The sequence below is a fragment of the Oryzias latipes genome, chromosome 21 (genome assembly GCF_053564925.1).
Source record: "Oryzias latipes strain Hd-rR chromosome 21, Olatipes_Hd-rR_3.1".
NCBI classification, from domain to species: domain Eukaryota; kingdom Metazoa; phylum Chordata; class Actinopteri; order Beloniformes; family Adrianichthyidae; genus Oryzias; species Oryzias latipes.
Genome location: NC_136257.1, coordinates 17,363,574 through 17,389,109, shown reverse-complemented (window position 1 = coordinate 17,389,109; position 25,536 = coordinate 17,363,574). Strand labels below are relative to the sequence as shown.

Below are 25,536 nucleotides of genomic sequence, written 5' to 3'. Positions count from 1 at the left end.
CAGCACGTCAGAGCCGTTTTACAACGCCTCCTCGAGAATCAGCTGTATTGCAAGGCAGAGAAATGTGAGTTCCACACTACTCGGACTAAGTTTCTCGGGCATGTGATAACCCCAGGGTCTGTTCAGATGGACAATGCCAAGGTTAAGGCTGTTCTTGAGTGGCCAGTTCCTTCTGGACGAAAGCAGTTACAGCGGTTCCTGGGGTTTGCCAATTTTTACAGGCGTTTCATCCGAGGTTTCAGTGGCGTGGCTGCACCTCTTCACAGACTCACCTCGGCTAAGGTACGTTTTGTCTGGGATGAGGGAGCTGATAAAGCGTTTGACGGGCTAAAAAGACGTTTCTCTGCAGCGCCTATCCTGACTCAGCCGGACACCTCTAAACAATTCATTGTGGAGGTAGATGCGTCTGAGTCTGGGGTGGGGGCTGTTTTGTCCCAGAGGGCGTCTGATAACAAAGTCCATCCCTGCGCGTATTTGTCCTGCAAGCTCACTCCTGCAGAGAGAAACTACGACATAGGGAACAGAGAGCTGCTAGCTGTGAAGTTAGCCTTGGAGGAGTGGCGTCACCTGTTGGAGGGGTCTGATCAACCGTTTCTAGTTTGGACAGATCATAAAAACCTGGAGTACATTCGAGCAGCCAAAAGACTTAACCCACGCCAGGCCAGATGGGCCCTGTTTTTTGACAGATTCAATTTCTCCATCTCCTATCGGCCTGGCAGTAAGAACATCAAGGCGGACGCTCTTTCACGCCAATTTCAGCGGGAGGAGGAATCCGAGGGTTCTACGCCAGCTGCCACTATTGTTCCTCCGCATCTAGTGCTGGGAGCGTCTCGATGGGCCTTGGAGCGCAGGGTCAAATCTTCAGTCCCTGATGTGACTACCATTCCTACTGGATGTCCTGCTAACTGCCTGTTTGTTCCTCCCTCTCTTCGCCCAGCAGTTCTCAAGTGGGGGCACTCCTCCCGGTTGGCTTGCCATCCTGGAGTCACAAGGACTGCGTTTCTGGTGGCCCAGCGGTTTTGGTGGCCCACAGTGTCCTCAGACATTCGGGCTTTCGTATCCTCATGTCCTGTGTGTGCCAGCGTCAAGGTACCCAGAAAACCACCCGCCGGTTTCCTACAACCTCTACCTGTGCCCTCCAGACCTTGGTCCCACATCTCTATGGACTTCATTACTGGGTTACCCAATTCTAAGGGTAATGTTGTCATCCTCACCATCATTGACAGGTTCTCCAAACTGGTCCATGCTGTGCCTCTGCGGAAGTTGCCGTCAGCCAAGGAGTTGGCTGTTATTGTCTCCAAGCATGTGTTTCGTTTACATGGCCTTCCGCAGAACATTACTTCTGATCGAGGACCGCAGTTTGTTGCCGCCTTCTGGAAAGATTTCTGCAAACTCCTTGGGATTAAGGTCAGCCTAAGTTCAGGTTTCCACCCCCAAACCAACGGCCAGGTAGAGCGTTACAACCAGGACTTGGAAACAACCTTACGAGCCATGTGTGCCAAGAACCAAAGCACTTGGTCTTCTCAGCTGCCCTGGGCTGAGTATTCACACAACACCCTTCAAGATTCCTCTGGTTTTTCCCCTTTTCAAGCTGCCTATGGCTATCAGCTACCTCTTTTTCCCCACCAGGAACAATCGGCTTCAACCTCGGGTCCCGCTGCTTTTGTGAGGCGTTGTCGACGTACATGGAGCAGATATCGTCACATACTTCTGCAGAATCAGGAACGGTTTACTGCAGTGGCCAACCGACGCAGATCGGCAGCTCCTGAATACAAGGTGGGGGACAGGGTGTGGCTTTCTTCATCCGATGTGCCGTTGAAAGGGGAAGCTCGGAAATTACATCCCCGGTACATTGGTCCTTTCCCCATCACCCGGATCGTCAACCCTGTGGCAGTAAAATTGGACCTTCCGAGCAGCTTGCGGATCCACCCGGTCTTCCACGTGAGCAAGCTGAAACCTGTGAGAGACAGTTCCCTCCACTCCACTGTTCCGTCTCCTCCAGCCCCCCGTTTTGTGGATGGGGGACCAGTCTATACCATCAGCAGTCTTCTCGCCTCCAGAAGGGTTGGTCGGGGAATTCAATACCTCGTGGATTGGGAGGGGTACGGTCCTGCCGATCGACAGTGGGTTCCGGGACGTCATGTTCTGGACCAGGATCTAATTGATCGCTTTCATCGGGACCATCCTGATCAACCATGTCGTCCGTCTAGAAGCCGGACTTAGTGTGGGGGGTTATGTTATGGTTGCCCTCTAGTGGTGTTTCTTTTGGTTGCATGTCTGGCAGGTTAGCTGTGGTCCCTCACTAATTGATCACAGCTGCCTGCAATCATGTTGCTTCCTATTTAAGTTTTGTTCTCTCTGTGTTTTGTGTTGGAGCATCTTCTCTGTTTGGGTCTTGTTTGGGCCAAGTAAAAGCTTAAAACTTTATGGATTTGTTTCAGTCTTCCTGCTTCTGGGTTTATCCTCTCTGACCAGCCGTAACATTGTCTTGTTCTTTGTCATGTTTGAGTCTAGATATTTGGTTTGTTAGTCATCACTTTCTGGTATTGACCTGCCTTTCAATCTCTAATTTTTGCAGTGGTTTAGACTAAAACATACCAGGGCCGCTCAGGCCAATTTGCCCTCTTTCCTGAAGGGGGAGGTTCACCCTTCAGAGGATGCTCTATGTTAGCAGTTTCTCTGCCCTGCATTGCTGTGGATTTACCTCTATCTGGGGATGCCTGGCACTGCGGAGATTTGTCATGTCCTTCCTGTGTTTTCATATTGAGTTTGCATTCTCTCCAGTTGTTCTCCTGATTCGACCCAACTTCTGGAGGATTGATGAGCTGCAACCACAACTGTGCTCTATGATCTTTAAGCTGTTTCAGCCCCCCACCCTCAATTCATCCCTTAATGCTGAGTGTCAGGCAGAGTGACAACGCTGCGTTAGTCCATTACAACTCAATAAAGCATATTTACTGAAATTAGATTACTTAAATTAGGTCAACGTCGAGTTCATATTAGCCATTTTACATAGTAAATCATGTTGTCATGTTGCATTTGTAATTTTTGTAACATCGTAACGCCTCATGTGCACTAACGGTATATATTGCAAGAGCTGCCGGACTGATGTCATTAATTCCTGATCATTTTATGGCTCCATCCGTAGACTAGTCTGTGTTTCTCAACCATTAATTGTATATGAGAACTGGCAGTTCTGTCCCAATTTAACATGCTGCATACAATATAAGGTTTACAGTCACTGTGTCCGAGTGATTAGTTAATTCCATTGACTGTAAATGAAAACTGGACCGAGTGAGTGTGATTTCCCCCATAGAAAATGGTTTGCTTCCGGTTCCAGCCAAAAAAAACGTAACCCTCAAGTTATGTTCATTTGTGAGGAACAGAGATGATGTTCCTGGGTCAATTTGACATGGTGCATGTTTTATTAATTAAAAAATGTCTGAAACCCCAAAAATCCTTACAAGCAGGGTGAATACATCATTACTAACTCCATTAATAATTCTAACAAAACTTAGTGAAATGGTGTTCCTTAACAGGTAGTGGTTCAATTATTAGATAATTCACTCGTTTTTCTTAAAAATATAAATGTTCAAACTTTTTTTAAATTTTTAACGACTATTACTTTTGAAACACTATATAAAATACAATAGTTTTACATAACATTGAAACAAAATCTTGAAATTTTGTTTTTTACACATGCACTGTGAACCAGAAAAAAACAAAATCACAATACAACAGACAAGCAATTGCAATATGAAGTTGTGTGTGTTTCTGTACATATACACAGCACAAGAGTGACCAGTCATTACACTGTGGTTTGTGCAAATTAATTTTGCACATTTCGCACAGGTCATGCTTGTCTTGACCTGGATCCTGTCTCCGGCTCGACTCACGCCCCCGACTGTCCCCCCAACTCCATCTGGATGAAGCTCGTCTGCTGGACTTTAAATATGTAGTTGTAGGGTTAGATAAATGAATTCTTCTCTCTGAGTTCTGGTTAATTGCCTACCCTGGGAGAGGAGTCCGCCTTCATGTGTACACCCCTGAGGTTTCTTCGTTTTTTGCGGAATCCGTTTTTTTATTAGGAGTTTTTCCTTACTGCAAAGGGGGGTCTAAGGGAAGGGATGACAGTTTAGTTTAGTCTGTTTAGTTACTTCAATTTAGAATTTTCCAATTGAATTCTATGTAGTCATGATCCTTTTGATTTTATGTTTAACTTTTTCAATTACTCATATGAAGCCCATCAAGACGACTGTTGTTGTAAATTTGGGCTATCCATCCATCCATCCATCCATCTTCCTCCGCTTATCCGGGACCGGGTCGCGGGGGCAGCAGTCTAAGCAGAGATGCCCAGACTTCCCTCGCCCCAGCCACTTCCTCCAGCTCCTCTGGGGGACCCCGAGACGTTCCCAGGCCAGCCGAGAGACGTAGTCTCTCCAGCGTGTCCTGGGTCTTCCCCGGGGCCTCCGCCCAGTGGGACATGCCCGGAACACCTCTCCAGGGAGGCGTCCAGGAGGCATCCGGACTAGATGCCCGAGCTACCTCAACTGGCTCCTTTCGATGAGGAGTAGAAGCGGCTCTACTCCGAGCCCTCCGCGGGTGGCCGAGCTTCTCACCCTATCTCTAAGGGAGCACCCCGCCAAATTTGGGCTATATAAATAAAATTGAATTGAATTGACATGGTCACATAAGTCACTGCCATCCTAGTGGGCCCTGGCACTGTCTTTATATGTTTTCTGCAGACAGGTTTGTCTGACGCATATTTGAGGATGAAGACCAATGTATTTCACCATTCTTTGATATGAATGTCTTGCTTGGAGGAACAAGAATAGCAATTCCCTCATCTGGTTCAAAATCAGAATCATTAGAAACAGAATTAAGCTCAAGACAGTCTTCTTCTGATCATGATCAGTGAAGACTTCCAGTACCTCCTGGACAGTAATCTTTCTGCTTCTGCTGCTCATTTTGTAAAGGTCTGCCTGTGTAATGTTGGAAGGACTCCCATGCAGAGAATCTTTTATATGTTTTGCGCCACCCCTGTTGAGTGTCCAATGAGTGTGGGTTGAGTTTTCCCGCGAGAACATAAATGGTTCCTGTCAAAAGTCATACCACCTATTCACCTGTGTGTGTGTGTGTGTGTGTGTGTATGTCTGTGATTGGGGTGAAATATGACTCACAGCTGCAAATAAAAGAATACTAATAATAATAAGACATCCTTGTTCCTCCAGTTTGACTGCTGGGTCAAATTCACCCGAACAGTATCTATGTGATATAAACATGCGGGGGGTGGTTGCAAATATGTGAGATGAACCATTTTCATAATATATGTTGGTTATGCTAATTAAGGGAAGCAGAAGAAGTTTCATGCGGAAAAAATACTTTTAACTATTTTTCCTAGATGTTCAAACCTTAAAACAGGTCAATTTGATCCATGACATAACAGGGGGGACTTAAATAAGTCTCCATTTATTTTACCACTTATTTTACCATGTCAGAACGATTCAGTAAGCTGAGTCGGTCTGATTCATCGTTTTTATGGCAACCTAATCACCAATTAGGAATGAGCTTTTTGGAGACCACGTGATAGTGGGCTACACAAAATCTATCAATCAAACATTCGATCTGACCCTACCCTTACATTAACCCTTGTGGTATCTTAGATGACCCCACCCTTACATTGACGTGTTCTCCTTACCATGACAAAGGCGGATAAAGGTGGAAAAATTTCATGTATTCTATTGACACCAGTGAAGATCACAAATCATTGAAGAAAAAAGGTTCAGCGCACTGTCTAGTGGGTCTAGATGACCCAACTCCTAACGTTTAAGTGCCTAGCATAGCACAAGGGTTAACGTGTTATCCCTACCATGAAAAATGTGGATAAAGGTGAATAGGATTTCATGTAATCCATGGACAACAGTGAGGTTCACAAATCTTTTTTTTTTTTTCAACTTGTCCTGTCCAACAGCTGGGCAGACAGATGAGAGCTGAGGGCCTCTTGTGTTGGACATATTTTACTTTAACAAGAGGGGTTATTAATCTTCAGACAAACCAAAGGTATGTCTGAATAAACCCCTTTTGTAATTGAGGCCAATCTTTATTAATTTCAATCATGTCTGAAAATCTTTGGTGTTGGACCGGACGGAAAAGGAAAGAGGGGAAGAAGAGAGAGGGACGTTAGAGAGAGGGGGGGTAGGGGGTGATAATAGGAGGGGAAGGGGGATAAGACCATGAAGCAGCATAAAGCAACAAGTTTACTGGTTGTTAATCATTATGGTAAGGTTCAAATGTAGTAAAAAAAAAAAAAAGGGTGGAGCCTGTCCACACACACACTCAAATGTTATAAACACACCTGCTAGCTGCAAAAATGTCCACCTGTCGACATGTACACAAAACAGATAGTGTTCACACGCATACTTATGCCTTAAAACAACTAGTGTGAAATATTTCAGTCATTCAGTCATGCAAACTGTTAGTGCAAAGGTGAGCTAACACCAGTGCTCAGGTGAGTGTTTATGTTCTTCTAAAATGGATGGTGGAACGTGAAAAGAAGGAGGGAGAGTGCCCAGCCATCCCCACCCCAAGACCCCCATCGCAGCAGCAGCGTCAGCCGGAATCCCCCCAACGCCACACGGGAACTGGCAGGGAACAACCGTCGCCCGGGCGACCAAGCCCGCCACCCAGGCCGGGGCCAGCAGGGCCGCCGCAAGGCCCCCAGAGCCAGAGGCCAGGGAGGCACGGAGGGAAAGAGAGCGCCGCCCCAGCCCAACCAGGAGAGCAGCCCCCCCGCCACGCCGGGAGAACCCAACGCAGGGCCCCACCGGAGAAGGACGCCCACAGCCCCAAACGAGCACCCCACCACCACCCAGGAGTTCCGGGCATCCCCCCGCCCCAACCCCAGGTACGAGCCAGGACCCCCCAAGGGAGACCCGCTCCGCACTCCAGGCAGCCATCCGCCCGGCCCACGGTTGGTCCAGGGAGGAGCGAGGCAGGGGCCCGCCGCCCCCGCCCAGGAGGGGGGAACCCCGGGGAAAAAAGAGGGCCCACAAGGGGTGTTGTAAATATGGCCCGACCAGGCTCGGCCACATTTGGAAATTTGGCGGGGCCCAGCACTCAGGAGCAAGGACCAGAACCCACCCCCCAGGGACCAGACACCCCCGGCTCAGATGTAATGTGAACCCCCCCACCGCGCGGAGAGAGCGCCGCCGGGCCCAGGAAGCCGGCACCCCGGGGACACGGCCGCCGTTGCAAAGGGGCCCGTACCCCCCACCAGGGAAGAGGCAGGGGACAGATGGACCCAGGTCCCACCTTCCTTGCAAAATGTGTGTGCGAGGTTCACAAATCATTGAAGAAAAAAAAACAAAAAACAAAAAAAAACAACAGCTGTCAACAGCTGAACCTTTTTTCTTCAGGTTCACAAATCATTGAAGAAAAAAGGTTCAGCGCACTGTCTAGTGGGTCTAGATGACTCAACTCCCAACGTTAAAGTGCCTAGCATAGCACAAGGGTTAAATGTTCCATCTTTTTGGGCCAATGTGGTCATAAAGAGTAAAATGACAAAAAACTTTGTTGTGTCTTATGTTTCTATTTTTTCCATGTTTCCTATGTTTTTAAACTAACCCTGCACAGAACCCTGGACTCGACATGTAACAAAACAAAAAAATCTTATCCTTAAATTTATAATTTTTGGTCACAAATTAGAGCTCACAAATTCAGAATTTGTGGCCAAAATTAAGTATTTTTGCGCTAGAATATTATATTGTTGCAGAGAGTTAGCATTTCCATCAAACAAACTAGTATTTATTGGCTACAAATTAGCATTTTGTGTGCACATAAATGCATTTTGAATGCAAAAAAGTTGCAGACAAACAAACTAACATTTATTGGCTACAAATGATCATTTTATGGCCACAAATAAGTATTTTGTGGCCACAAATTAGCATTATGTGCTCACATTTCAGCATGGCTAATTTTAATTTTTATGGGAAATTTTCATTTTTATCACCCCACATATTAGCATTATAAGCGGACAAATAAGTATTTTGTGGCTACAAATTAGCAATTTGTGCTCCAAAATTACAAATTAGAATTGTGTGTGCACAAATTTGTATCTGATCGTCACAAAACTGCATTTTTAGTGCAAAAATGAGTATTTCATGGTCACGAATTAGCAAATTGTGTGCAAAAGTTGTATTTTGAGGTCAGAAATGACCATTTTATGGCCACAAATTAGCATTCTGTGTGCAAAAATTAGTATTTTATGGTCACAAATGTGCATTTTGTGCTCACATATGAGCATTTTGTGGCCACAATTCAGAAGAATTGACAATAAATGAAATAAAACATTTGTTTTCAGAGGTGTTGTATGAGAGTTCTTTCTATAGAGCATGACATTCAAAGTTAATACAGTGTTAGCTAACCTGCAACTTTTGTGTGTGGATTCTATAAATTGTGTAATGACACATGAAAGCAACACAAAAACCGGTCAGAGCTTCAAACACTAACCTTCACAGATGTTTTCATGAGAGGACTCAATTTTCTATGAACATTTTTATTTCAGTGCAAGGGGTGAAACAATACAGCAAATGTTATAGTGAAAACAAGCATTTGACATTTTTAATATTTTTTTGTACATGTCAGACAAATTTATGAATCAAAGACTGATTGGGGGAAACATTTCATTAATTACTTGGCTGTCCCTAACACCAAAAGAAATATTACAAAATAACAAACGGATTAACTTGATCGTCACTTCAAACAGGAGAAAGTTTCATTTTTAAAGGCATCTTTCCATATTGCTGTGGAATCATTGTTTTAGTTTAAAAATTTACTTTTAGTTTATGCAGTTTTAGGTAGAAAAAAAGGACATTCTTTTGTATCTGTAGAATAATGCACACAATATTTGTTTTCTGTTTAATAAGGCACAATTTATGATAAAAGTCTCCTATAGATAGCAGATAGTAAATTAAAAACAAAGGTGTTTCAGAAAACTTTTTTTTTTCATTTTTCGCCCTTGCAAAACTTCATTTAAAAATAAATATCTCTTTTAATTGTAAAAATAGTCCTAAAAATGTTTGCTGTTTGACATCACAAGCTTATCCTCTCCAATGAAATGGGAAAAAAGAAATGTGGAATTGATCAAGTGAAGATAGAAAACAACCTATAAAACAAAACAACAAAAAAACTTGTATACAGATTTTTTTAAAAGGCAAAATATGGTAACATAAAAAAAACTCCCCACAACAACGGACAAATGTAATATACAGAGCTAGCAACTGAAAAAGGAATAAACTTAAGAATGCTGTCATCTTGTTGCACCCCTTGACAAAAATATGTGCCAATGCTCCCGAGAACAAGGACCAACACCCCTCTGATTGACCCATCTCTTTGGCATTAATGGAGGGAAAGGGCAGACAGTGGTAGAGTGTACCTGCCAGGTAAATTTGCCACTGGGCCAGTTCATTGGAGGCACAAATTTACAAGCTGCATAATTGAAAGTTATTTTTTTTTTCACAATTTTTTTTTGTTAAAAAAAAGGGTGTGCTTGGATATAAAAACATGTTAACTAAGGCCCAAAATACAGAGAAAAGATTCTAGATTATTTCGAGGGTGAAACCATGGCGTTCTCGATGCAGAGGACGATGCAGGCTCTTGAGCAGCTGGTGGGGGTTTGCTGTAGGAGGTGGCTACTCTGCAGTGACGATGCCAGACCGGTCACAGCTTGGTCACCCGCCCGCCATGCTTCACAGTACTGGTCGGTTTGCCGGTGGCCCTTTTTACTTGACCCATGCCACACCATTTTCTCAGGCCTGTGAGTGAACCAAACCATTTAAAATTTACTTTTTTTCAGTTATTTGGCATTTCAGTAATTACTTGTAAAAATATAAAAAGGCTTGTATAAAACCCACCATGCGCTGTCCCTGAGGATGTCTCTACCATCAAAGGAGTAGATGGGGACATTCTTCCTCATTTTGCTGACACTCTCACCAAAGATTGACTGCCAACTGTCAAACAACACTTGGTTCTAAAGGAAATAAACATTTTTTACTTGTGGAAAAAATTCTTGACAAGAAAACAGAAATCATCAACAGAATGTTTCAAACAACAGAATGTTTTGTTGTTTCAAACAAAACATTCCAGCTAAAGATGTCCCGGTCCAATCACATTATTGGAAATCAGGCCTGATCACATCGTTTCGCCTATTTATAAAGATAAATACCCTACTAGAAGATGCATATCATGAACAGATCACAACATTTTATCGTTGGAAAGCGCACCAGAATACGGCATCAGTTTGAGCACAAAACTATTCGGTAAATTGACCGAGAGTTTCACAAATTTAGACTTCTGGGCTCATTAAATCTTATAGTAAATATTTTGACCTTACAGCAGGTGTCTTTCTCTCTCTCTCTCTCTCTCTCTCTCTATATATATATATAATAAAACGCCCCTCTCACCCTTCCGCGGGTGGTTTCTCACCCAAGCTCGGGTCCTCTACAAGAGGCCTGGGAGCTTGAGAGTCCTGTGCAGTATCTTAGCTGAGAGGTCTGAGGTCTTTCCAGGTATCTGTTGTAGCCACTCCTCCAGCTTTGGGGTTACTGCCCTGAGTGCTCCAATTACCACAGGCACCACTGTCACCTTCACTTTCCATGCTTTCTCCATTTCTTCTCTGAGTCCCTGGTATTTCTCCAGTTTCTCATGTTCCTTCTTCCTGATGTTTCCATCGCTTGGCACTGCCACATCCACCACAACGGCTTTCCTCTGTTCTTTGTCCACCACTACAATGTCTGGTTGGTTCCCCATTACCATCCTATCAGTCTGGATCTGGAAGTCCCACAGGATCTTTGCCCTTTCATTCTCTACCACCTTCGGGGGTGTTTCCCATTTTGACCTAGGGTTTCCAGTCCATATTCTGCACACATGCTCCTGTATATTATTCCAGCCACTTGATTGTGGCGCTCCATGTATGCTTTAACTGCCAACATCTTACATCCTGCAGTTATGTGCTGAATTGTTTCAGGCCCCTCTTTGCACAGCCTACACCTTGTGTCTTGTCTGGTGTGGTAGATCTGAGCCTCTGGTGCTCAGGGCTTGTTCCTGAGCTGCCAGGATGAGTGCTTCAGTGCTGTCCTGTAGGCCAGCCCTTTCTAGCCATTGGTAGGAATTCTTGATATCAGCCACTTCAGTTATGGTCCGGTGGTACATCCCATGCAGGGGTTTGTCCTCCCATGAGGGTCTGTCCTCCAGCACTGTATCCTCTGCTCTCCATTCTCTGAGACATTCACTGAGCACACTGTCAACTGGGGCCTTGAGCTTGATGTACTCATGCATCTTGGTTGTTTTTCCATCCTAGATAGTGGCTTCTACGCTCACTAGTCCTCTGCCTCCTTTCTTGCAGCTAGCATACAGTCTCGGGGTGCTGGATTTGGGATGGAACCCTCTATGCATGGTGAGGAACTTTTGTGTCTTAACATCTGTGTTCTATATCTCTTCCTTTGGCCATCTTATGCAGGGTATCTGATAACTGGTAGTGCATAGCTGTGTATTGCAATTGTCTTATTTTTGCCATTGAGCTGGCTTCTAAGGACTTGCCTTACTCGTTGGAGGTATTTAGCTGTTGCAGCTCTCCTTGTTGCCTGCTCCAGGTTGCCATTTGCCTGCGTAATTCCAAGGTACTTGTAACTGTCGTGAATGTCTGCTATTGTTCCTTCTGGGAGTGAGACCCCTCCTGTGGGAACTACCTTGCCTCTCTTTGTCACCATCCGGCTGCATTTCTTGAGCCTGAATGACTTCCCAATGTCAGTACTGTAGATCCTGGTGGTGTGGATCGGGGAGTCAATGTCACGCTCGCTCTTAGCATATAGCTTAATGTCCTCCATGTAGAGGAGGTGACTGATGGAAATGGACTAGATGTGAGAACACATTTATATATAGTATATGTATCCATTTAAATGAGAATTAAACAGAGATACGGCAGTGAAATGACTGCCAAGGGACCGTCGCCAAAGCGCCAGTTCAAAGAAACCATTGTTTTAAGCAAAACACACACAAAATATTTAAAAAAAAAATAATAATAATAATAAATGGTCACATGAAGATTCATCATCATATTCATAATACAACAACAATTGAACAATTTTGTTAGGAATGTTTAATGGAGATTTGAATCAAGATAAAAAACGTTTAATAGATCTGAAGCTGCGTCACATAAGTGCTCTGTTTGAGTGTTAAAAGATAAAATATTGATAAAATAACAATAGGCGACAGCCTGGATCTGTTCATTACATTCATTCTTGTTTTTAATGTGTTACAAAAGTACCTGATTGGGACATCCCCAATTCCAACACAGAAGCAGCACTGCAGTGGTTCCTGCAATTTCACAAGCAACAGCGTCTTACCTTGAGGTTGACAATGGGAGGCTTTTCTCGGTCTGAGTGGCGGACGATGGTGTGGAGGTCCTGGACCTTGGAGGACAGGAAGGCTCTGAAGGTTCCCCTCAGACCTGCAGCACGAGCCTGCTCGAAGCAAAGGTAGTCTGGCCCACGGATTCCTTTCATGTTACCACTTTGAGGGGTGTTCAACGCAATAAGACGCAACTGATGAGAAGAAGAACACATCTCTGTTAAGAGCAAACCTTACTTTCATCTAAAGGCAATGAATACCAAATGGCAGGCCCTCAAGGATTTTTATGCTAAAAAGATTTTCTAACATGAATCAAAATTTACAATTATTTGTTCATCTAATTTTTTTGAAAAAAAGTGCACATTTATTTCATGTATTTCTCTGTTTTAAAGAGAATAATTCATATCAATGTTTGTACAGGTTAGTTCCACTGACTGTAAAAACACCTATAGACTGTTCTTAGGAGGGTCCCTCTTATTTTATAACCCTTTTTGTAATGTTGCTGACAGACCAAATCAAAAATTACTTAACATTTGTGTCTAAGAATAAACGCTGCACAGATTATCTTTGTAATAAGCAGAAGCTTCAGCCACGCAGCCTTTTAAGTTTGTCTAGACATAACATAAATATCATATTGTGCTGGAAAAAATATTTTATATAGGACAAACTGTGCAAACATGTGATTCTTTAAAAACATTACATAACTTTTCTTTTTAAAATCTTTGAAAATGGTAAACCTGATATAATTTCCTAGGGGATGATATATTTATTCTTTTAATTATTCAACATGCTTGACCATAAATGCCCAATTTAAATCTAATAATTATAATGCTCAAAAAGAAATTTTCAAAGCTTTATTTTGGTCTCTTAAAATTAAAGAAGCTTTGAAGCTCATTCTTGAGTTAAATCCATGCAATGATATTAAAGAATTCCTAAAGTCAATTTATTAAATTAAAACATAATATGAATAGTCCAATGTGAGAAGAATTACTGCTCTAGTTTTTATAAGTTGCATCAGAGATAGGAAACATTAACACTTGAGAATTCGTTTTTTTTTCTAAAAAATAATTTTTGAACTTTACATTTAAAACAATCAAAAACAATATTAGTTCCCATGACATTTTTTTATTATTATTATTATTTTTGATAGTATATGTTAGCAGCTTGTATGTAGCTGTTCCTGAGGCCTTAGTCACATGCACCCAAACGGGTGGGATGACCTGTACGGGTCCTGCGGTTTTTTGGGATGTCCAGACCCGTGGAGAGTCATGGAAATGAGCGATCAGATTTTCAGGAGAGCGCAGAGTTATTAGTTCCCTTGAGGCTCATATAGCAACCTTCAGGGACATTATGAAAATGGAACGTACCATTGTTGTGCTTGCAGTAAGAGTATTATTAAGTATTTGTAAGGATAATGTCAGTTGCACGCACTTATGATGTACAGGTGATGCTGTTGTAAAAAAGTGAAAAATCCTGACAATGTGCCTGCATTTCATCTACTTCCCTCTTACTTACCCTTTTGTATTGTATAAGAGTTCGCTACGAGCTGTCACCCGCAGCATGCCTGTAGCAAACATTTTCGCTCTACTGGCTTTACCGACTTGTCTACAAGTTGTCGGGCAGCAGTGGCTCCGGCAGTGACCACTGATCGAAGCATCGGTGGTTCGATCCCCGGTCCCTTCTGTCAACTGTTGTTGTGTCCTTGGGTAAGACCCTCCCTGCCTCCAGTGTACCTCTGGTGTGTGAATGAGTATGAATGTTTCGGTTATGGTCAGAGGGGCCATAGGCGAGTAATGGCAGCCAAGTCTGCCCCAGGGCAGCTTTGGATAAATCAGTAATTTACCATCACCAAATAAGAATGAGGAGTGAATGAATAAATGCGCTTAGACATTGTAAGCGCTTTGAGCGTTTGAACAGATAAATCCAATCCATAATTTGTAATATTATTATAATTATTACAATCTAAAAAATTAGAGCTGGCCACCTGTGTGCTGCGTACAGGTTTGCCTATTATCAAACACAGACACCCAGTATCTACCTGTAAGGGTAGTTGTGACTATGGCAACAATACTACGCTATGAATTACATTTGACTGTTTGGCCTTGGGCCAGAGGTGTAACCATCGATACTACACTAGATGACAGTATTCATATCCAAATATGTCAGCCATCGGAATCATTTGTCCTTCTATATGTCTAACATTTGCATAAAGTGTTTGTGGAGCTACTTTCACATCACCCTCTGTTCAAGCTGCCGTTTCCACTGAAAAGTCTATGCATGTAAGTGTGCGTTTCAGGCATCTGCATGGAAAACTTTCGCCTGGCTACACAAGTTTCTATGACTGTTTTTGGGCTCTTCTGAACACGCACTGAATTGAGTCAAACTTTGGCCAATCAGGGACTTCTGATTTGGTAGTATGGATGGCGTGCCCTATAATTCACGGAAGTGCCAACCATTTGAAAATTGATCATGGAGGAGAAAAGAATAATTGCAGTATGTGTCCGGCCAGAATTATGACACCAAAAATTGGTGTCATATCATTGGTGTCAATATCTTTCAAATATTGAAATAGAGCTGTAAAGAAAAATTCTGGAGAAAAATTCACAAGATATACAACACTTTTACATTTCGTACCAAGCCTCCTCCAACTGTAGGAGACATACATGCACTACTAAAACAGTAGGACAAGAGGACACCCCTCTCTTCTTGTCCGGTGTAAACACCAAGGGCTTAAAGCACTTTCAAGAACCCACGTTTAGCGCATTCACTGATGTGTCCACAGCTTCAGAGTCCACTAAAGTCAACTTTTGGTACATAAAGCTGATTTTATGCAATATCTGTAAGAAACATCTTTAGGAGAATGAACAAAAACCTCTAAAGCTCATATAGATTTTGGACAACTAAAAGTGCTTTGTTTCATGATATGTGACTAACAACCCCTTACCATGGCCCCACTCACCCCTAACGTTGATGTTTCTACAGGCCCTGGTACTGGTGGGTTGGGCCGGCGCTGTGGAGTGACAGCATATTTGCCATCACTGGGCTGGTTGATTAATCTCCCATCAGTCTGACTCGGGCGTTGCTGGTCAGGAAACCTGGGCTCGTACTGGGGAGGATATCTGCGCTCCACAGGGGGTGGAGTTTCAATGGGTCGTATAACAGAACCACCTTGAGAGTACTGGCTTGCCCCGTTATTCTGTGAGTGGTCTGGAGAATGTGGGTAAAGAACCACAGGTGGGGGCTGAGCTTCTGCCACCTCGTTGTCCTTCACAGGGAAAAAAATAAAATCAAACATTTACCAGACGCTAAAATTGACACACTCTTAGCCTCATTTGGATGATGGTTTAGACTTACGAAATCTCTGAAGAAAGGATTGTACTCTCCAAGCTGAAAAAAGAGAAACAGATGACTAAAAAATAAAGCAGCTGCTCTTCCCAAAAAAACTGGAGTCTTCACACTTAATTACTTTGTTAACGCAATCCGTTTTTAAACAGTTTAAAATGTCAAACAAGTTTTTGTTTCTTTCTTGTGTCCCACTAATGTAATATTTTAACTAGATGCTGCCAATTTAAAAACTAGAACCTGAAAATCTCCATCTTAAAAACAGATTTGAGTAGATTCTTCTTTTTTCCAGGGAATAGACATTTGAATATTCTGTCTTCTCTCTTGTTTTATGTAACAGTTAACAGTTTCTGTTCAGAGCTCATACTTCATAAGCTCGTATACTGGTTTGAACCTACAGATTTTATAATTTTATGAACGTGGTTTGCATTGACTGTATAAGAAAACTGGACTGAGTGACTCCTCCCCCCTCACGTTCCAAAAAGGAAGTAACCGCTGGCTTCAAGAAGCCAAAATCCCATAGACCTCTTTAGAGAAAAAAACAGCTGTTACTCAGTCCTTTTATTTGTCAGAATACCCATTCTTGCTCTGATACCTTTTTTTGGCATGTTCCTATTTTTTCTGTAGTGCAAGTTATTCAAGTTATAAACTGACCAATCAGATGCCTCAATAAAAGTATGTGGTCTCAAGTTGAATGTTCAAAACGTTTGAAAGATTCTCCCGAGTCGTTTTCAAGTGGTAGAGGGGTGGACTTCCAACAAACTCACTCCTGATTGGCAAGAGTGCTTGGCATAGAAATGACAAGTCGGACTGGCTCGGACCAATCACTGCTTACTGAAGATTTCTGGCTCCAACATGGCGATGGCTGTATCGCGTAAAAATGGCTACTGAATTGACTTCATTTCGTTGGACCCGGAGGCAAGTCAAATTCTATGGGTGACATCACACTCACTCTGTCCAGTTCTCATTTAGAGTCAATGGTGGTTCATCAATAATGCTTTTTGAACTGCGAGTGATGCTCGACAGTTGACTAATCAGACAACACAGATTTCAAAAGCAGAGTTGATGCCTCCTGTTGGATTGTAGCTGGCTGATCTAAATGCAACTTTCTCCGCTCATATTTTGAACTTTAAAATTGAAGGAACGCGCAAGCTTAGCAGATGCTTCACTAAATTAAGCTCTAAAACAGTGATTCAATTATCAAAAGGCCACACCCCTATTTGTGCACAATTCTCAACACAAACAAAACGTTTTTAAAGTACATCATAAATCTAAATAATTTTAAAAAATAAATTAAATTTAATTACAAAAATCTTTTGACACAACACTAATTTTTTTAAAGCTGTTGTTCTACATTTTAACAATTTTCATTTGACCTCCTTGTGCAAACTAGCCTTAAAACAAGTGGCACCACCTTAAAAAAAATATTTAATCGGCGAGTAGTGGTAAACCTGTTAGGGTTTCACAGAATCACAGAAAAATTAATTTAATAAAAATAACAGTTTTCAAAATATGGATGCTAACAAAATAATTCAGAGGTGACCAAAATGATAATAGTAGAGTTTAAAAAAGCAAAATAGGTCTCTTTTAAGAACATTTTTTTTTATTTTGTTTAATGTCTGAGTAAATCTGCAGAGTGCGACAGCTTTGATCTACTGTTCAAATGTCATCAGATAATAGGTTTTAATTAAAGGCCTCAGGAAGATGTAACCAAAGAGCAAACGCTCTCCCTGCTGCAGCTGCATACCAAGCTCTTACACTGACCAAAAATATAAACGCAACACTTTTGTTATTGCTCCCATTTTTTATGGTATGAACTCAAAGATGTGAAACATTTTCCACATACACAAAATAACCAGTTCTCTGAAATATTGTTCACAAATCTGTCTAAATCTGTGATAGTGAGAACTTCTCCTTTGCCAAGACAATCCATCCCACCTCGAAGGTGTGCCATATCAAGATGCTGATTTGACAGCATGATTATTGCACAGGTGTGCCTTAGACTGGCCACAAGAAAAGGCCACTCTGAAATCTTCAGTTTTGTTTTATTGAGGGGGTCAGGGGACTCAGACAACCAGTCAGTATCTGGTGTGACCACCATTTGCCTCATGAAGTGCGACACATCTCCTTCGCATGGAGTTGATCAGGTTGTCTGTTGTGGCCTGTGGAATGTTGGTCCACTCTTCTTCAATGGCTGTGTGAATTTGCTGGATATTGGCAGGAACTGGAACATGCTGTCGTATACGCCAATCCAGAGCATCCCAAACATGCTCAAAGGGTGACATGTCCAGTGAGTATGCTGCCCATGCAAGAACTGGGATGTTTTCAGCTTCCAAGAATTGTGTACAGATCCTTGCAACATGGGGCCGTGCATTATCATGCTGAAACATGTGTCAAGGTGAGGGGTTGGCTCGAGAGCCAGTAAGACCCAGATGCAGAGGCGGAGGCACGGAGTCCAGGGACTAGAGGGTTTAATGAACAAAAAGCGCTGCAGAGCAGGATTTCAGAACAAACAAAAACTTACTGTGGCGTGGCGTGGCGAGGGACATGGAAACATGAGCGTGGCAAAAACATGGAACATGGCATGACGACAGGAAGACAAAAAAACACAATGACTAAACTAATGGACCAGCACAGGAGGAAGGCAGAGACAAGACTTAAATACAGACAGGGCAGACAAGACACAGGTGAACACGATCAGGGCAGATGGGGACCAAAGGAAGTAAAACTCAACAAACAAGACAAGACAGGAAACCTTTCAAAATAAAACAGGAAACAGAACCAACAAGACAGAACAAGAACTAAAACGAAGAACAAGACACAACAAACTCAAACCATGACAACATGAGGTGATGCAGTTGGATGTACGGCACAACAATGGGCCCCAGGGTCTCGTCACGGCATCTCTGTGCATTCAAAATGCCATCAATGAAATTGCACCTGTGTTTGTCGCCCATAACATACAGTATGCCTGCCCATACCATAACCCCACCACGACCATGGGCTACTCGATCCACAACATTGACATCAGAAAACCGCGCACCCACACGACGCCACACACGCTGTCTGCCATCTGCCCTGAACAGTGTAAACCGGGATTCATCCGTGAAGAGAACACCTCTCCAACGTGCCAGACGCCATCGCATGTGAGCATTTGCCCACTCAAGTCGGTTACGACGACGAACTGGAGTGAGGTTGAGACCTCGATGAGGACGACGAGCATGCAGATGAGCTTCCCTGAGACGGTTTCTGACAGTTTGTGCAGAAATTCTGTGGTTATGCAAACCGATTGTTTCAGCAGCTGTCCGAGTAGATGGTCTCAGAAGATCTTGGAGGTGGACATGCTGGATGTGGAGGTCTTGGGCTGGTGTGGTTACACGTGGTCTGCGGTTGTGAGACCGGTTGGATGTGCTGCCAAATTCTCGGAAACGCCTTTGGAGACAGCTTATGGTGGAGAAATGGACATTCAACTCAATATCAGCATGCCAATTGCACGCTCCTTCAAAACTTGCGACATCTGTGGCATTGTGCTGTGTGATACAACTGAAGATTTCAGAGTGACCTTTTCTTGTGGCCAGTCTAAGGCACACCTGTGCAATAATCATGCTGTCTAATCAGCATCTTGATATGGCACACCTGCGAGGTGGGATGGATTGTCTTGGCAAAGGAGAAGTGCTCACTATCACAGATTTAGACAGATTTGTGAACAATATTTCAGAGAACTGGTTATTTTGTGTATGTGGAAAATGTTTCACATCTTTGAGTTCATACCATAAAAAATGGGAGCAATAACAAAAGTGTTACGTTTATATTTTTGGTCAGTGTATGTGTCTGGTTTATCCAACCCTTGAAACAACAACATTAAAGCCTCCTCTACAGGAAGTTCCTGTTACTGTAAATAAAGAGATCCAAGTCATTCAAATTAATGTAAAACCATTGTATAATCTTGGTTTTTGGCATGTTTAGCTGTGGCCCGATGAGGATGAACGTACCATAACTTGCCGTAGTCCATCTCGCACTCTCAAATAAAGGTCAGCTTTGTCTAAGATGTAAATGAGACTTCCCTCCTCTTGACTTCTGGCGGTAGCAATCAAAGTGTCATATGACCTCAAAACCATAACCTGTGGAGACAAACGGCAGAGAAAACAAAAACAAATATTTAAAATGGTGTTGAAGGATTAGATCTGCCGTCAGGATTCTTACCCCAGAGGAATGGCCGGGATGACCGGGAGGCCCAGGAGGCCCAGGAGGTCCAGGGACACTGACAGCTAAACATTTGAAAGTTAACTTTTAAAATAGCTTAACTGGGTTTAATCAGATAGTCTTGATATCAACTGTTTTTTTTTTTCAGGATGGATGTAAATTTGTATACATACGATAATTCGGCTTGTATGATTCAGGTAATGTCTGGGACCATGGGGGACCTGGTGGTCCAGGGGGACCTGGAGGACCAGGACGACCATCATAACCGATCCCTGGTGATCCTGGAGGTCCTTGGGGTCCTGGGGGACCCATTATAGAATCTCCCTTTGGGCCCTTTATTAAAACATAAAAACAGGTAACATTTGATCACCTTGTTCTAAAAATATTATGCAGTTTGTGTCTCTTGAAACACCCACTGTGATGAAAATTGTGTTTTTAACATGTTCTTGATGTGTTTTCCTTATGATAGAGGACATATACAGTGGTATGAGAAAGTTTGGGCACCCCTGATAATTCTCAAGATTTTTATGTATAACTCTTTGGTTGTTCGATCATCAATTTCATTTAAATATATCATATAGTGTCAATTTCCACTGTGAGGAATATAGTGAGTAAATGGAAGACCACAGGCACAGTTCAAGCAAAGGCCCGGAATGGCCGGCCCAGAGAAATCTCAGATAGGCGAAGGCGAAGGATGGTGAGAACAATCAAACTCAACCCACAGAGCAACTCCAAAGACCTACAACATGATCTGGCTGCAGATGGTGTCACTGTGCATCGATCAATTCAGTTCATTCAGTGCACATTGCACAAGGAGATGCTGTATGGAAGAGTAATGCGGAAGAAGCATTTTCTGTGCACATGCCACAAACAGAGTAGATGTTAAAGCACATTTGGATAAAGCAGCTTTATTTGGAAATAAGGTGCTGTGGACTGATGAAACTAAACTGAAGTTATTTTGACATAACAAGGGGCGGTATGCTTGGCGAACAAAGAACACAGCATTCCAAGACAAACACTTACTACCCACAAACATTTGGTGGCGGTTCCATTATGATTTGAGGCTGTGTGGCCAGTGCAGGTACTGGAAATCTTGTCAAAGTTGAAGGTCGCATAGATTCCAGTCAGTATCAGTAGATTCTTACAAACAATGTTCAAGAATCAGTGACAAAGTTGAAGTTGCGCTGGGGCTGGATTCTTCAACAACACAATGACCCCAAACACTACTCTAATTCTACAAAGGCATTCATGCAGAGGAACAAGTACAATGTTCTGGAATGGCCATCTCAGTCCCCAGACCTGAATATTATTGAAAATCTGTGGTGTGATTTAAAGCGGGCTGTCCATGCTCGGAAGCCATCAAATCTGACTGAACTGGAGATGTTTTGCAAAGATACTGGAGATGTTTGCAAAATACCTTCAACCAGAATCCAGGCCCTTATTGGAAGCTATAGGAAGCGATAGGAGGCTGTCATTTCTGTAAAAGTAGGATCTCCTAAACATTGATGGCATGTTTCTGTTGGGGTGCCCAAATTTACACACCTGCCTATTTTAGTTTAAGTAATTATTGCACAGTTTCTTTAAATCCAATAAACTTCCTTTCACTTCTCAAATATCACTGTGTTCATCTGCTATATGATATATTTAAGTGAAATTGATGATCCGAACAACCAATGATTTATGAAGAAAAATCTTGAAAATTATTAGGGGTGCCCAAACTTTCTCATACCAGTGTATAAAGAAAATTAAGCTAAAATTGAATTTATGAGTATTTCTTTATTCAAATTGTTGAGAAACAGTAGCAGACGATGGTCCCGCCCACAACTCAAGAACTCCTGCTGCTCTGCAGAAACTATGTCCTAGAAAATGATTTTGGCTAAAAACGGCTTAATCATAATGTAAAAGACCACTGGATTGCTTTGAAAATAGATCAAAAGATGATCTGAGTAGAAATCACACCAAGTTATTCTGTACATAAAAAAGCATATATAGTTTTAGAACTTACCGGTAGGCCCGGTGGTCCCAAAGGGCCCTGTAGTGCTCCATATTGGGGATCATGTCCAGCTCCAGGCTCTCCCTTTTCTCCTTTAACACCTGGGTCTCCACGCTCTCCTTTCCACTGATTCTGATGAGATGGTTAAAAATATACTTATTTGCTTTTTTCTGCATTCTCTCTAAAAAGCAAAGACTGTTGCACTGATGAGATGGCTACCTTTAGTGTGTAAATGTCAAAATCAGAGGCTGTTCCTAAGAAAACAAGATGTGAATTTAGTAACTTTGCAGAAACATAAATGCTTTTCCTTATTCTAAAAACGTACCTGGAAATCCTGGATCACCGCGTTCTCCTTTTTCCCCTTTCACTGCAACCACAGACAACTTATTTAAAAGAGTGCACTAATTTTAGTGGAAGTGGAATTGGGCATCTCCTATCTCTGATGTCAATATAAATTTGATATCTTAACTTGTAAAACAAGATAGGATAACTTAGTTTATTCTGAAAACTTTGTATTTGAACAGTTTTCATTAATCGTGCCTAACCTTTTTTAAACCATGGACTGGTTAAATGTCTGACAACATTTTCAAAGACCAGCCTATACGGGGCTAAATTTTAAATATTTTGTTTATTTTTAACTTGTCTTGTCCTACAGCTGAGCACTCAGAAAGGAGCTGAAGCCTCTTGTGTTGGGCATATTTAACTGTTACAACCGGGGAATCAGGATCATCTGACACACAAGGTGTGTATTTTTAACCCCCCCTTTTGTAATTTAGGTTCAACGTTATATATTTTGATTACATTTGTATCTTTTTTATTTTTTTTGTTGGACTGCATGGTAAAGAAGAAGAGGAAATAAGGGAGAGGTTAAGGGCACAGAGGAAAGGGGGGTTAAGGAAATCTGGAGGATGATTACAGAGGCGGTGGTGGGGAGGTACAATCATCAAGCATAATGCGTCTAATATTTTTAGCTTCCAGTTTTGTTTAAGTTTTGAGGGTGAAGTACATTTTAATGCTCTGTTTAAACTTTCTTTGTACATTAGATTTTGTGAAGGCCCATTAAAATGTGTTATTGATTAGCCGTTAACTTTATCATTTACTGTAAGTAAATGCTGAAAACTGGATGCCAAAGTCAGACTTATCTGACTTTTAAGATATGGTTAAAAAACAATAAATTGCAACAAAATAAATTGATAAAACCATCAAAAAACGAATACTTTCTAAATATAAGAAAACATGTAGATCCACCGGATTGTAACCTTTTAACGGTGTTGTCTAACATTATAGAAACATTTTAAAAATTCCCAGTTGGAATGTTATACCTGGGTAATTCCTTGAAATGTCATCATAGCGCTGTCACATGAAAAAGAACAGAAATATCAGAGCTACAGAGTAGAACAGATTGGATTATTGACATGATGTTTAGACACTGAAGACCCAAAGTGTGGATGCTATTCCACATCTAGATACTCACATTGAAGCGATCTATTGCAAATGGTGGCCCAGGAGGTCCGGGGGGACCAGGTGGTCCTGGAGGACCTGGAACACCCTAAATAAAAGCAAAATCATGTGTTTCTGGCAAAATGACTACATCATTATTATTAAAAAACATTGTTTAAGAATATTTGACATTCAAAGGGTTTTAACAAAGCTAAAAAAAATGCAATCCTCTTTCAATAAATGTAGTTTTAAGGCTAGAATCAGTGTTCGTTGTGACTCTCACTTCAATTTATAACAGAAACTCTTTGTCTAAACTCCTCAGACAACATTATTTTGATTTTAAGGGTGTTTTGATGTACTGATACTGCATGAATTGATTAACAGACAGATGATGTGTTCATGCAAAAGAAATCCCTTAAACCTAAAACAATCACATATTACTCAGACATGCTATTGAAAGTATTTCAGATGTGCCTTTCATAAAGTGTACCAAGCTACTTGAGTTTATTAAGATCTATCTACGAAATTAAATGTAATCAGTTAACTGATGGCTAATTCTACATGTTTTAACAGTAATAAATTCATTTGTTTATTTAGCATGATTAGGAGAGTGTTTTAGGCTGGCAGACTCATGTCTTATTCCCAGTCAATTTACATACCAAGCAGCAGTGACTCCAGTTTATATATTTTTTTTATTTGCCAAAAAAACTGCATTGATCAATAAATATAAAATACAAAAAAAAGGGTGACCTCTTAGGGAAAACCGCTTGGCATAAGAAACCTTTTAAAATGTAAAATATAATCCAAATGTCTCTTAAAAAAAACAATCTTGTCTAATTTTGTAAGCTTCTGTCAATCTTTTTTAAGCTTGTTCGAAAATATGATTAAACAGACTTAGTTCAAATGATTAAAAATCTATAGTGTCCCTCACTACATTAGTACGGAGCCCGTGTACTGACATTAAAAAACTAAAATATGTCTCGTTCCCACAGATTAATATCTTGCTCCCACATATTAACATCTTCTTCCCACAAGATAATATTCCGTTCCCACAAGATAAAATTCCGTTCCCTCAAAATACTATTTTGTTCCCTTGAAATAATTAATTTGTGCGAACGAAATACGGTAATGCGGTAAATGCGGTAACGTCCAAGTCTCTCTGACCCACATTCGTTCACGGAAGTAGCGGCAGAAAGCGGCTTTTGCAGCAAGATGGAGGGAGAGCGTACCAGAGGATCATGTGAATGAACGTGTTTACTGATCAATTTTTTTAATGCTTTTTAAAATAAATAAATCAGATCTCTAAACATCCTCCGTGTCTTCAATGCAGACAGTAATGTGAAGGCACAGTATCTGCTGTAAATCCAACTATTACTCACATCAGTGTCTATGAATAACAGAATAAATGATCGGCTAGTAGTTAGTATGTAGTCTACTAGCCTTCGAATGTAAAGCGACTGCTAAAGAGTATGTTAATAAAAGACAAGTCCTGAATATTATTAATTCCTATTTGACCCTAATTTCAGCTGGCTGTCTGTCTACCTGCCAGCCAGCTGCCCGAATGCCGGCATGACAAGCAAAAGAGCTCCGCGCCGGAGCTAGGTCCGGTGAATTGTATGGCAAAGCAGCAAGCCTAGGTATCATAAATCTTATGATATTTTTCTTATATTCATTGAGACAATAATAAATTGATCATTCTTGTTTTTCTTTTTCCTTTCTTGAACGAATGTGGGTCACAAAGACACGGAAGTTACCGCTGAAAGCAGTTTTTACGGCCGGACGGAGAGCATATCGTGTTTATGAATGACTTATGACGTGAATAATTATTCCGTTCACACAAATTAATCATTTCGTTCGCACAAATTAATTATTTCGAGGGAACGGAATATCATCTTGTGGGAAAAGGATATTAATCTGTGGGAACGAGATATATTTTAGTTTTTTAATGTCAGGACACGGGCTCTGTACATTACAGTTCCTCTTTTGCAATCTTTCTGTTTTACTGATTTTCATTTTCAGAGTTCAACTTAAAATGTTTAAATTCTTTTCTTTTTTATTATGGTGCACTGTTTTCTGCAGCCTGATTGGCTATAAACACTACAGAATGCATTCAGCTTTCCAAATCAACATGCATCTTCATTGCAAGCAGATTT

At 41.6% G+C, this 25,536-nt stretch overlaps 1 protein-coding gene across 6 annotated transcripts in view; it reads right to left on the bottom strand.

The window, feature by feature from the left end:
• Positions 1–8,538: 8,538 nt before the first annotated feature.
• Positions 8,539–25,536, bottom strand: part of col18a1a (collagen type XVIII alpha 1 chain a) — a 120,380-nt gene continuing 103,382 nt past the window's right edge. For all 6 annotated transcript variants that reach the window (XM_023950666.2, XM_078939346.1, XM_078939343.1 and 3 more), the window contains 13 exons: positions 23,418–23,492; positions 23,266–23,296; positions 22,269–22,310; positions 22,163–22,197; positions 21,956–22,075; positions 20,124–20,283; positions 19,951–20,015; positions 19,740–19,868; positions 15,760–15,792; positions 15,365–15,670; positions 12,402–12,599; positions 9,912–10,027; positions 8,539–9,812 (listed from right to left, as the gene is read on the bottom strand). In XM_023950666.2, the coding sequence (XP_023806434.1) occupies positions 9,602–9,812; positions 9,912–10,027; positions 12,402–12,599; positions 15,365–15,670; positions 15,760–15,792; positions 19,740–19,868; positions 19,951–20,015; positions 20,124–20,283; positions 21,956–22,075; positions 22,163–22,197; positions 22,269–22,310; positions 23,266–23,296; positions 23,418–23,492 (1,521 nt within the window). In that variant the 3' untranslated portion in view covers positions 8,539–9,601. The remainder of the gene's footprint in view (positions 9,813–9,911; positions 10,028–12,401; positions 12,600–15,364; positions 15,671–15,759; positions 15,793–19,739; positions 19,869–19,950; positions 20,016–20,123; positions 20,284–21,955; positions 22,076–22,162; positions 22,198–22,268; positions 22,311–23,265; positions 23,297–23,417; positions 23,493–25,536) is intronic.